Here is a 13,960-nt window from a genome sequence, read left to right on the forward strand (position 1 = left end):
CATTTATGGGTTGAAACAATCTCCTCGTTATTGGTTCAATAGATTCAACAACGTAATAAAACAAGCGGGTTACACTCAAGTCATGTGGATCACACTCTCTTTGTGAAAAAATGAGAAGGAATTCACCACAATCCTCATCTTGAATATTAATGATATTGTGGTTGCAAGAAACTACTCGCATGAGATACAGAGATTGAAGAAATTTTTGGCTTTTGAATTTGAAATTAAGACTTTGGAGGTCTGAGATACTTTATTGACATTGAGATAGCTTGGTCCGAGAAAGGTATATTTATTTTCCAACGTAGGTATGTGGTGGACTTACTTCGTGATACTAGGAAACACAGTGCCAAACCTGTAGATACTCCAATGGGCAATTTCAAATATTGGTGGGACGTCTCCTTTACTTGCAGTTGACTTGACTAGACATAACCTATGTGGTTAATGCTATTAGTCAATACATGCATGTGGTGCAGACGATGAGGGGAGATAAGAAAATGACGGGGATTTTAGAGAAATCTGGTTGGAGATTGGGTTAAGGATTTGGTTTAAGATTGAGTAAGAATTAAGGATTTGAGATTGGGTTTACGATTTGAGTTAGGACAGGGTAAACCCCAAAGGTAAGATGAAAATTTTATTTCAATTATCGTAGGATAGAGAAAAGGGTTAAAGGTTAAGGGATTAAGGTTTGTAGGTTTCAAGAATCAAGAAAGGAATTTCAAGTTTCAAGAATCTAGATTTCAAGAAGTCAAGAATCAAGAATTCAAGATTTCTTGAAAAAATCAAGAAAACAAAAGTTTATGGGTTGGGTTCTAGAAATGATTAGAGGGTTCTTGATAATTTCTTAATTTCTCACAAATAAAAAAGATAGATGATATGATTAAAGAAAAGAAAAACAAAATGACATTTACCTTGGAATCACATCAATGATTTATATGGCATCAACCATGTTGAATGCACCAACATTCAAAAGAAACTTCATATTTATTCTATCCATTTATGTAAATAAAACCTAATACAATCTATAAATAAAGAAAATCAATCAAGAGTCCTAATAAAACTAAAATACCTAATTTTCGTAACTTTCTCTCTCCTAAATTTTCAACCCTAATAAACATAAATAAATGATAAAGTAAAGTTACTAAACTGCCCCTAAATATGATACTAAGACCATGGGCCAATAAAACATGAATATAAACCATAAAAGCATAAAATTAAAGCCTTAAAACATAAATCTAAATAAAAGCTAAAATCTACTCTTCAAGATTTGATGTTCCTATCAGCATGCCTCAAGAATTCCTCACCCATAAGCAACATAAAAAGTTCTCAATTATCTAAAGGCGACTCCTGGAAAGAGAATTTTATATGTTAATCATGGTCATCTGATAATAGAAGCATTCACAAATGTAGATTTGACTGGATCTAAAGAAGATCGTCGATCTACTACGGGGTATTGCATCTTTGTTGGAGGCAATTTAGTTACTTGGAGAAGTATAAAATGTGGTTACTTTATCCAGTGTTGAGGCAAAATATTGAGCTATGGCTCGGAGTACCGCAAAAATCCTTTGACTTCGCATCTTGTTACGTGAACTTGGTGTTACAGTAGCAGAACCTATTAGACTCTACTGCAATAATAAGGCAGCTATCAATATAGCTCTCAATCCAATTCAACACAACCGTACAAAACACATTGAGCTTGAAAAACACTTTATTAGAGAGAAAGTGGAGTCTCAAATTATGTGTCTTCCTTATGTGAAGTATGAAGATCAACTACCAAATGTGTTAACTAAAGGGGTTCCAAGGAAGAAATTGGTTGAAGTTCCTAGCAAGTTAGGTATGATTGATATCTATGCTCCACTTGAGGGGGTTTGTAGAAATAGCTAAGTTTGATATTTTGTTTATGCTAGAGGAGGTCTAGCTAATTTCTAGTAGTATGGGAGTAATTTGTAATTCTAAATAGTTAATATCATAAATAATGAGAGAAGAGTTAATTAACCCTAATCTTAGATAATTTTTCCTACTCTTTTCTCTCATCTCTCTCTAGTTTCTCTATTTTATCTTCTTCTTCCTCCAAATCTGATCTACAACTAAGAGCAAGGAAAATTGAATGTGATCTTTTGTATCACAATTAAATACCAATTCAAATTGATGCGAAAAGAAATGAGCATAAAACACAGATTCATTTGGAGTTATTATGGGCATTTTAAGGCCGTTAAAATCACCCTATAAATATTACTGGTCTTATCTTGCCTTGTCCACACCATGATTGAAAAAGTGTAGCATAGGTTTTTTTAATTGATATAACCATGGTTTTAATAACATGCACAATTCCTAAAAACACTCAATTACAAATTCATGTCCATCCGCATAACCTAAAGCAATAAATATTTGGTCTTTGATAGATACATCATGAGATTCATCAATCAAAATTAGAAATAGTACGTATTCAAGTTCATTGATAATAGTCTTGATTATTTCAATTTTAACTAAACTTTCAATTTCTTTTTAAATATCAGGTACAATTAATTTAAAATTTTCAAGAGTATTTCTGAACTTTATTATTTATATTTCAATTGTGATAAGCAAAAAATTTGCAAAAATTGAAGAAAGACCTCAGATACGTGATAACTACAAAAAGTCAATCCCTAAAATGGAAGAATTGAATGCAATCAATTGATGCATTAAAAGGAACTTTAAATTCCCTTCGACTTTGATCTTACTGCTTATTAAAAGATATTTGAATGAGTTGGTTTTGATTTAACAAATATTAACACCTCTTAACAACTTGGTTATGAGCATTGTAAGGGCCTGCAAGAAAAAAATTACCACCTTCATAATCTCGATTATCCAATTTAAGAAGGAACAATGCAAGCAAAATCCAGCATCTATTGTTATGTTACACCCCAATCACTAACATATTCATTAAACAAAACATAATTAAAATGTTGTAACATATTTTCAATTTTCTTTTGAGAAAAATTGTGATTATAAGGTTGAGAAGGACCTTTTTGCAAATATCATCATTAAAGGGCAGAGAAACGGTGGGTAGAGGAGGGAAACTACCCCCATAATTTTTTTTTAGAACATCTATTGGCACCTCAACTCTCACTTATTGCACCTCATTACAAAGAAACGACAAATAAGTGAACAAGGGTGAGAATAGTCAATACTTTAACCAAAGAGACAAAATTTGTCTCAATTTTTTATCCTTTTGGTGGTAAGAAACCAAAGAGCATTGACATCGAATAAGTAGAAGGAGATAGTTGCCACCCACTCTCACTTATTGCACCTCATTAAAAAGGAAAAACAAATCAGTGAATAGGGATGACTAGTGAATATTTTCACCAAAAAGAAAACGTTTGTCTCAAGGTTTCATTTTGTTTCGTGGTAAGAAACCAAAGAGCATCGACGTCGAATAAGCTGAAAGAGGCAGCTACCACAAAAGGAGATGATTAGTGTGCCCCTCTCCCCCGCACTCTCAATCGTTTAGGAATGAACTCTCGCCCCCTTTCTTTCTCCTGTTGCATGTCGGAGAGAGCTATGAACCCTATTAATGGCTTTTGCCAAGTTTAAAAACATCTCTTTAGGTGAAGGGAATTCAAACCCTTGTTGTATATCAAAGAGCTATCAATTTTTTTGTTAGGTTTCTAGTTTTATAGATTTATTCATTTAGGGGTTATGGTTTTATAGGTGTTTTTAAATATTTAGGGTTGATGTTTCTAATTCTAGGATTCTGAAAAACTTCTAACTTTTTGCTGGTTGAGTTGCCCTCTTCTCCAAAATTCAGAACCCACTAAATTTTTCATATTGATATTTTTGTTCATTACCCAATATAATTTTTTTTCCTGCTGTAGTGGCTTGTTTTCCATATCCACAATTAATAATTGTGAACATAGGACTACATAGACAATTTTGAAATTTATATAGATGGGTGATACTCTTCTTCTTTTTCCTCTCCCTACTTGTTTTTTGCGATGGATTATACAATTATTTACCCTGTGACATAGTTTTATTTTATTTCTTAGTTATTTATCCCTACTTGTAGTATGTGAATTGAGATAGACTAAATGTAATGTTAATGGTTCAATCATTACTTTTGTTTTTGCTGCCATTATTTGTAGGTGTTATTAAAAGTTATAAGTACTACCTAGTCCACTGGCCCTAAATATTATTATTTCATTATTTGTAACCCTAATAAGCTCTTATTATCCATTCTTATAGGCTCTTGTAGGCTTGAAGATACGTCACAAAAGAAAATCAAAATCGGACCTACCGCTTTCTGCCTTAGAAATTGAGCAAGTATGACCTAGCTCAAAACGAAATTATGTATAGATTAACCTGCCAATTCTAGGTTTACGTAGTTGAATTTCAAATCGTCGTCCTAATGACCAGGTCTCGATTCAAAGAGCATATCTTTAAAAAGTCAATCATGTGATCAAAATTTCCCTTACAAAAATTGGAAATATGTTACAGTTGGTTTAATAAGTACAATAGCTAGTTGGAGTATAACATAGCAAAAGATGTTGCATTTTGCTTGTATTGCAACCTTTTTAAATGGGAATGGTGATTCTTTTAAAAATGATAGATTTAGAAATTGAAAAACAAAAAAAAAAAATCCAGATTCATGTTTGAAGGCCCAACAATACATATAACCAAACTATTAAGAGGTGTCAAGATTTGTTGAATCAAAAGCAAAATATTCAAACATTTTTTAATATGCAATCAGATCAAAGTGGATGAAAATACAGAGTTTGTTTGAGTACATTAATTATCAGCATTTGATTTATTATATGCTAGGGATTGATTTTTTAGTAGTCATGATGAATCTAAGAGCTCAAACAATAGATAAACTTTCTTGAACTTTTGCAATTTCTTGTTGAGCATAATGAAGATAATAATAGCATAGTTTGAAAGAAAGTCCTAAATCTTAAATTAATTGCACCTAATGTCAAAAAGACATTGTGAGTGCAAGTGTAATTGAAACTACAAACGCTATTATCAACTTACTTGGAGATGCATTGTTTCCAAGTTTCATTGGTGAATATCGTTATGCAACATCAAAAAGCAAATGGTTATAGCCATACATTATGTAGAAAGACGGAGATATCTATAATGCGGAATGCAAATCAAATCAACAGTTAAGGGTTCTGACAAAAAATTTGTAATTATTTAGATTTTCACTTAATTTGATCTAGATTTATCGTTTTATTATTCGGGACTATTTTAAAATTGATTTTTTTTTAGTTTTTAGTTGTTTTAGGGCTTTAATTTTATGTTTTTTGGGCTTATTTTGATGTTTTATTGGCTCATGGTCTTAGTATAATATTTAGGACAATTTAATAACTTTAGTTTGTCTTTTATGTAAGTTTATTAGGATTCAAAAGTTAGGAGAGAGAAAGTTATGAAATTAGGTTACTTATTTGGTATTTTAGTTTGATTAGAATTCTTGGATTTATATTCTTTATATATAGAGGGTCAGGTTTGACAGCCCGTTATGGAGCCAACACGTAGCCAATAATTTGTCCTATATGGCTTAAAAGTTTTGGATTGAGCTAATTTTTTGAGGATGATCTGAAGATCATCTTCACAAAAAATCAGCCCAATCTGAACCTTCTAACCCCATCAAAAGTGATCTAGAATGTGGACCGTCTATTTTTTACCGATAATTTGTAAACCACTTTTGATGGATTTAGAAATTTCAGCTCAATCCAAAACTTTTAAGCCATATAGGACAAAATTGGCTCCCTAACGTTGGCTGACAAACGCCACCCATATATAGATTGTATTAGGATTTTTTTTTTAACAAAGAATAATGATGAATTAAAAGAAAGCTTGAACTTGATCTTCCCAATAATGGGTGTGTTAAGAGGCCATTTTGGAGTGAGTCCAAGATAACATTCTTTTTCTCTATCAATCTCTCTATTTATTTTTTAATCTTTTATTTTTTCTTGATTTTCTTTTAGTTCTTTGTTCTTGATTTTCTTGAATTCTTGATTCTTGAAACCCCTTCCTTGAATTCTTTAATTTTGATTCTTGAATTCTTGAAAACATTTCCCGCAACCTTAACATTTTCCTCAATCCTTTCCCCACTATATTAACCTTTAATCCTTACCCTACAAACCTTAACCTTTAATCATTTCCTTTACCCTATTGAAAATATCATAATTTATAAAACTTTGCGTTTTGCATTTCAATAGCCAATTGTGATTTTAGATACTCTTTTCCTATTGCCACCCAAATCCTCTTAACCCAATTCCAAATCCCAAATCAGATCCCCTAACCACCTTTTTTCCTCTTTTTCCCTCTTTTTTTCCAAATCAAACCAGGTTTAGTTCTGAGAGGAGTTGGATGTTGTGCCTGTATTGGGACTTGGTGCTTAGGAGGAGATCTTAATGTTATCAGATTTTCGCTCAAGAGAAAGGGAGGTGCTAGAGTGTGTTCCAAGATGATTAGGTTTGGGGAGTTTATGTTTAGGAATTTGTTGGTTGATATTCCTTTGTATGGGAAGGCTTACACTTGGTCTAACTTTCAGGATAGTCCAATTCAAAGTAGATTGGATAGGTTTATTGTCTTTAGTGATTAGGAGGATCTCATTGGGAAAATGGCTCAGCATACGTTTCCAAACCCTTATTCGGATCATGTCTAGTCACCTTACATTGGGTATCTTGAGAAAACACCCAAGACCTTTCCACTTTGAAAACATGTGACTTAGAGAAGAGGGGTTTGTAGACCTTGTGCATGGATGGTGGAGTGGTTTTTCCTTCCTTGGCAAGTCCGGTGTGTTGTGTTTAGGCTTAAGCTCAAGGCTTTGAAGGATAAGTTGAAGGCGTGGAATTCAGAAACTTTTGGTAGGATTGAGTTGCATAAAAAGAACATCCTTGGCCAATTGGATGTGATAGATTTGAAAGAGGAAAGGTTGGGGTTGTCAGAAGAGGAGAAGACTACAAGAGCTAATCTGAAAGCTAATTTTCGAGAGAGGTGTGCTACAAGGGAAAAGTGTGTTAGAGACAAAAATCTCATGTTCAGAATTCCAAGTTTTTTCAGAAGATGGTGAACTTCCATAATAGGGTGAATTTCATTAAAAAAGTTAGGATTAATGGGGAGTGGACGATCGGGGAAGATGAGATTAGAGAAGGTATTGTGAGCTTCTATAAGAGCTTATATTCAAAAGAACACTTGTCAAGGCCCCTTCTAGATGGGTTGGACTTTGATACCATTTTAGAAGAGCAGAAAGAGTAGTTGGAGAGATCATTTGAGGAGGTTGAGGAGTTTAATATTATCAAGGAGTCGAGCTTAAACAAAGCTTCAGGGCCATATGGCTTTTCAATGGATTTTTTCAAAGTTTGTTGGGAGTAGTTAAAACATATTTGTTGGCAGTTCTGGTAATTTTTTATCTTAATGGGGTTCTAGATTTTGGAGCCAATAACACCTTTGTTGATTTAATCCCTAAGAAGAAGGGGGTGGAGGATATTTCGGATTTTAGGCCTACAAGTCTCGTCAGTGCCACGTACAAGATCATTTCTAAATTGTTGGTTGCAAGGCTAAGAAGGGTGATGGAGACTATCATTAGCTAAACTCAAAGGGCGTTTGTAATGGGGAAACAAATTCTAGATGGTGTGTTGATAGCTAATGAGTGCATTGACTCAAGATTGCGATCTCAGATTCCGGGGGTGGTATGTATGGTGGATCTGGAAAAGGCCTATGATCACGTTAGTTCGAACTGCTTGAGGTATTTGTTGGCTTGTATGGGGTTTAGAGAGGTGTGGATTAGTCGAGTGATGAAGTGTGTTTCAACTCCTTCTTTTTCCATCTTAGTTAATGCCTCCTCGGCCGAGTTTATTAAGAGTCAAGGGGGCTGAGACAAGGGGATCCTGTATCTCCTTTCCTTTTCATCATTGTGGCCGAAGCTCTGGGTAGGATGGTTACTAAAGCAATGGACAATGGGAATATATCGGGATTTAGGGTGTCGGAAGATACTCCTATGGTGTCGTTCCTTCAGTTCGCAGACGATACAGTGTTCTTGTTGGATGCCTCAATCTAGCAAGTTCGGGTGTTGAGTGGTATTTTGGTGTGCTACGAGGCTTTCTCTGGAATTCCTTTAAATTCTAGAAAAAGCAAGATTTTCGTTGTCGGAGATGTGGAGGACTTAGACTATCTAGAAGCTAATTTGAGGTGCGAGGCGAGGCTCTCCCTTCGTCTGACAATTGCAAATCATTGTGGGACCCAGTCCTGGAAAAAGTAGGTAGGAGGTTGTCTTCTTGGAAAGCTCGCTATTTGTCGAAAGGGGGTAAATTTACTTTGATCAAGAGTAGTTTGTCTACTATCCCGGTATACTTTTTGTCTCTTTTTACTATGCCCGCCAGTGTGGAGGTTAAATTAAGGAAATTGTTCTAAGGATTTCTTGTGGCATGATACGGAGGGCAAGAAGAAATTTCATTTGGTAAGCTGAAGTGGTATATGTCGGCCCAAGAAGAATGGGAATCTAGGGATTAAAAATCTGAAAATTATGAATAAGGCGCTTCTTAGGAAGTGATTATGGAGGTTTGGGCGTGAGAAGGATAGTCTTTGGAGAAAGGTGATTACGGCAAAGTTTGGTGAGAAATCTTTCGATTGGGAGAGTGGTACGGTATCTACATCTTATGGCTATGGAGTTTGGAAAGGGTTTAAACGAATCATTCCTTTGTTCCAAGGTAACATCTCCTTCAAGGTTGGGGATGGCTCTTCGGTTCATTTTTGGGAGGATGTGTGGTGCGGTTCTAATAGTCTCAAAATTCATTTTCCATGATTGTTTTCTATCTCGTTAAAGAAAAAGAGGAGCGTGGCTGATTTTTTGGACCGCTCTTTGAATAGGTTTTCCTGGGATTTGGGTTTTAGAAGATCGCTTAATGATTGGGAGATTGAGGATGTTCTTGGTCTTCTGAGAGATCTTGGAGATTTGGGGGGTAATTTTGTGGGCAAGGATGCTATTTGGAGCCTAGAAAATAAAAAAAGTTTTCTCGATCGAATCTTTCTACTCTAAATTACTAAATCCGTTGGGAACTTTTCCGTGTAGAGAGGTTTGGGGAGTTAATATTTCGTCCAAGATTGCTTTCTTTGTCAAGGTGGGAGTTCAAGGCAAGTTGTTAACCTTGGACAATCTTATGAAAAGGAGGATCATCTCGGCTAACTTTTGTAGTTTATGCAAGTCGGATAGGGAATTAGTGAACCATATCCTCCTTCATTGTGAGTATACTAACGGGGTTTGGTCTCATGTCGTTTATTTGTTCGGTTTGACAGGGTGCATGCCTAAGTCCCTTTGGAGTGTGTTCGAATGTTGGTCTCAATGGGGATTAGGCTTTTAAGTTTTAAAGGAAACTATGGTTCATTTTTCCCTTTGCCATTTGTTGGAGCTTGTGGTGCAGAAGGAATAGCAGGGTTTTCGAGAATAAGGAGTGAGAAGTTCACAATGTGAATATTGAAATCCTGGGTTCTCTTGTTTTATTGGAGCTCGGTGTACATTAAAGCAAGAGGGATTCATTTTTGAAGACTTCTTGGGAATGTGAGATTGGGTTTGTAATCGTATGGGTAGCCTATAACCTCATGGAGGTGTTGTTTTTGCTGTTTCTGTTTTTTAGTTCTTTTCTCTTTGGTTCTCTTTGTGTTCCTTTGGGATTTTAGGTCTCCTTGACTGCCCCCATTAATAAAAGCACTATTATTGATTAATATATATATATATATATATATATATATATATATATATCAGTTAAGTTTATCATCTCTCAAATCAGGAACAATACAAACTTCAGCACACTATGAGTTGAAGCAAGTTTCCAAACAGGCATTTCAACAGAAAAGATTAATCATCAAACGAAATAGAGGGCTCACCGGATGTCGAAAAGCACAGGTGGGATTAAGGCAATTCCCAGCCAACCAGAACCAGCAATCCCTTGGATTGAGCCTTGCAATCTCACTATGCCGATACTCACACTCAAGCCCCTATAAGCAAGAAATCCAAATTCAAATCAGATTACATGGAAAAAAAATTAATAATAATAATAAGCAATCATAAGAACACGAACGGATCCCAAGAAAGCACCTTTTCATTTAATTTCATTATATTTTAGGGTTTTTGGTACAAACCCTACGAAGTAGGAATCAAGGTCCCTAAAACGAAGAATCCAATATCCAACAGATTAAAAAGCAAAATCCAACATTGAAACAAAACCACCATTCCCCAAAACACATTTATGTCCATCTTCGTCAAGAAACAATAAAAACCAGATCATTCTCCACTGAAAACCTCTAAAACTATAATTCTCGAAATGAGGGGCTACAAGAGCACATTTAGAACCAAAAGAAATAGAAACGTATTGCAGTGTTAGAAACATATATAACGAAAGAGAGAAATAAAAAAACAAGATTCAGGAGAAAATCGAAATAAGATAAACAAAGGGGATCTGTATCTTAAACAAACCTTCTTGCAGGTGAGGGGAGAGGCCAAGAAATACACGCAATCCGTGTTTCGCTTTTTTATTTCATCATCTTCCATTTCAAAGAAGAAGAAAAAATCTCTTTCTCACAGAGAAATTCAGCGAGGAGAGTGATTCGGATTTGCAGTCATGGCGGAGAAAATCATCAGAAGAGAGAGAGGTCGGGGTTTTTTTGGTTGGGGTTTTTGAAGTTGGGATTTTTACGTATCATGAAGCGCATTCTAGAGAAATACATTGTATGGCATGAAATACCTTGGGCAAACGGCTAACCTGCGCCATTAGGTGACCATTGTAGTGGATGATGACGGGGGAATTGAGGATAACTTGGCTGTTGGCTTTCCATGGGCTGGGCTGGGCGGGTTGGGTTGGGTTGGGTTGGGTACGATGAGCCCTAATCGAGTCTTACATAGATGGAATGTATCTTAGACTAGTCCTAACCCACATCAGGCCTAATCTATTATCTATATAAAATGAGGATATCAATTTCCTTTTATATCCCAAATGACATTTCTCTACCTCTTCTTCACCTTGTCTAAATCCAAATCCTCATCCTCTGTCAATACCTCTTCACCTTCTCTCCAAATAACTTCATTTTAGGAATCTCCAATGCATGAACTATTTAAAACAAAGAATTATTATTGCAATTATCTCTCTGAACAATCATCTTCATCATCATGTTGAAAAAACCCTTGATTTTCTTACCAAAACTTCTCTATCTCAAAACCTTCTCTAACACATTCTTCATTCCATTTTTCACACACAGGGGTTGAATCGACTATAAGAAACGAAGAAAACTTGGCAATGGTAGGGCAAGGTTCGTCGACAATGGTCGTAGGTGTCCTTGCTTTACCGGGATCTCTCAATGAACATATGGTCGGTCTCTCTCTCTCTCTCTCTCTCTCTCTCTCTCTCTCTCTCTCTCTCTCTCAACGATTATAATTATTGATCCATCTCATTTCTCTTAGCGTTTGGTGGGTTTTTTATGCAGCACTGTGAAAAGACTTTGGATTTAGAGATATTTATTGTCTAGCAAAAACCAATTGATGAATCCATGGGGACAAAGTTGTTAGAAATCTATTAAAAAATTTACTTTGTGACCTGAAAGAATTCAATAAAGGAGATATTTTTAAGACTTCAAGGTGATAAGGTCCCAATAATTTGACTTTGGGATCATAATTTCTTGGATTCTATCACATTTTAAATGTTAGTTCCCATAAATAATTGCAAAATTAAATTATTTATCCAAATTAATAGAGCTAATGAGATATTATTGCTAATTGTAGATAAATAAAGCGCACGTGGAAGTTATCAAATCGCGAAACAAAAACGGTTACAATACGCGAGCAAAAAAGAAGCATCCAACAAAATCTCGATGAATTCGGCCGCCACATCATCGCTTTGCGGTTGGGCTTGGTTGCTCTGCGGTGATCTCGAGGAATTTGTCCTCGAGATTTGTACAGAAGTTTCCAAATGCTTCGGTGGTTGTAACTGAATGGGTCTTTCGAATCAAATCATCCACCAAATCAATCCGATAGCCCGATTATGAATGTTATAAATTGGAGGGTTGATTTCAAAGAAAGGGCTCCTCTCTCTTGATTTGTAATTTTTCATTTTCTTTCTTTAATTCTCTGTAATTTTCTTTTGAGAGAACTCTTGAGTGTAGTGAGAACATCAAGAGTGATCCAATTTCTAGTACTTTCTGTAATTCTTTTGGGCGCTATTAAATAAGGATTACAGTGCATCATCATCTTCTTCACCCATCTTCTCATTTCTTTTATTATTTTCTGCAACTATAATCCTTGCAATGAGTGGCTAGAATCTCCTTAGAGAGATCAATAATGTCAGAGCAAGTCCATCCATTTAATGTAGTTTTAAATTCATTATTCTTACTTGTCTTGTTAATCATTCTGTAAATTCTCATTTGATTAGATCCCTTAGCTTATATTTATGATTTAAGCTTTGATAGTCATTATTTAGATAAGTTCAAGAATGGCTATGCTCTGTGAAGAATTGAAATATAGGTTAAGCAATCTTAATTAAATCAGTATTTTCATGAATGATCTTTGGTTACATTCAATGATTAAACGGCTCCACTTTCCGATCCATGAGCAATGACTTGCTACATGGATTGAGTTAGATTCAAAATTAATTTACATTATGGATGGTTTGTGAAGGCTACATTGAACTCTCTAATCTCCCTTTCTTTTATCTTCAACATTTAGTTTCTGTTTTAATTCTAATTGCAAGTTAATTTTCATTTTATTTGTGCAACAAATTTGTTTTATTTTTAAAGAATTTGTTTTAAAACTTTATTTTACTTTTTAACCGAATGAGCATTTGAATCCCAATTGTCCCTGTGGAACGAATTCGACTTACCCAAAGTCCATATTTCAATCTCTATATTTATGTAATTTACACATCAAGTTTTTACAACGATCAAAATGGCGCCACTGCCGGGGACAGCGAGTTGATTCATTTTCAATTTGGAAAAAAGTCCGAAATAGTTTTCGAAACAGAACCGAATTTGTTTTATTTGAAACAGAAGTTTAAAGAACAGAAAAAAATTTCATTACAATTCTCAGGATATCAGAAATCAATTCCAATTTGAAAAATCAATTTCGTCAAAATTTCACCGCTCAGCGGTAGCCCCCTAGTGCTCCGCGGTGACGTGACAATATTTTTTGTTGAAAAAATTTCTGACATCATGGACATTGTAATGAACATATTGGTTTTTGTCTTAGCATTCTGATTGGAATAATTTTGTTATTTTCAGGTGAAGGACTCGACGGAAGGCGACACGTGAAACTTTTATCCACCAAATTGGTTCCCTCACCAAGAAGATCAGCAACTTCCAATTTTCTGTTCATTTCATTTTTCTTAGAAAAATTTTTTGTATTAAGAGCTTGAATTTGTATTAATTTTTAATTTCATCCGAGAGGGTTCGGATTGTAATAAATTTAGGGACGGACGATAGTGGGATGAAACTATCTCAGTCCCTCGGGTTCGTACACCAAATTTGGTGTTGGTAGCTCGAGTCGACTCAGCTCGATCATCCCTCGTCTAGAACGGGAGGTAAAATTCCGAAACACTCACGCATCTCTTGCTAGTGAGTTTCTGTATTGATTTTGAGTGACTAATATGTACACTTTGGATTCGCACATAGTAATAAGGGCACCCTTACGAGGATGGCACCATAAGATAAGAATCAGATTTCATTACCGATATCTTGTCCTTCTAGGAAATCAAATTCACAACCATTTAATTAATTAAAATTTGGTTAGACTGGACTCTAGGTTCCATCGAGCTCATTAAGTAAAGCTAATCAAAAGTTGTACCAACTGCACTTCTGGATCGTGAATAGTGCCTAAGCGCAATCCTGTCCCGCAATATTACGTGTATTCGAGGGATAGACACACGTTTATTCTAAACGAGAGGTGACTTGAGAATGTCATTGCTCAACATTGTGCACCACCTATCCCCTAGGGATTAAACTG

At 35.2% G+C, this 13,960-nt stretch overlaps 1 protein-coding gene across 2 annotated transcripts in view; it reads right to left on the reverse strand.

The window, feature by feature from the left end:
* The window catches only part of LOC147388992 (zinc finger CCCH domain-containing protein 32-like), a 38,077-nt gene extending 27,355 nt beyond the window's left edge, over positions 1–10,722 (reverse strand). Inside the window, exons 1-2 of one of the 2 annotated variants that reach the window (XM_086418526.1) lie at positions 10,451–10,722; positions 9,862–9,972 (exon numbers count right to left, since the gene is read on the reverse strand). In XM_086418526.1, the coding sequence (XP_086274652.1) occupies positions 9,862–9,972; positions 10,451–10,525 (186 nt within the window). In that variant the 5' untranslated portion in view covers positions 10,526–10,722. Of the gene's footprint in view, positions 1–9,861; positions 9,973–10,072; positions 10,106–10,450 lie in introns of those variants that run through there. The other variant, XM_086418527.1, reaches the window with a different exon arrangement.
* Positions 10,723–13,960: the final 3,238 nt, after the last annotated feature.

This window comes from Akebia trifoliata, chromosome 12 (genome assembly GCF_017979445.1).
Source record: "Akebia trifoliata isolate Shusen 1 chromosome 12, ASM1797944v1, whole genome shotgun sequence".
NCBI lineage: Eukaryota > Viridiplantae > Streptophyta > Magnoliopsida > Ranunculales > Lardizabalaceae > Akebia > Akebia trifoliata.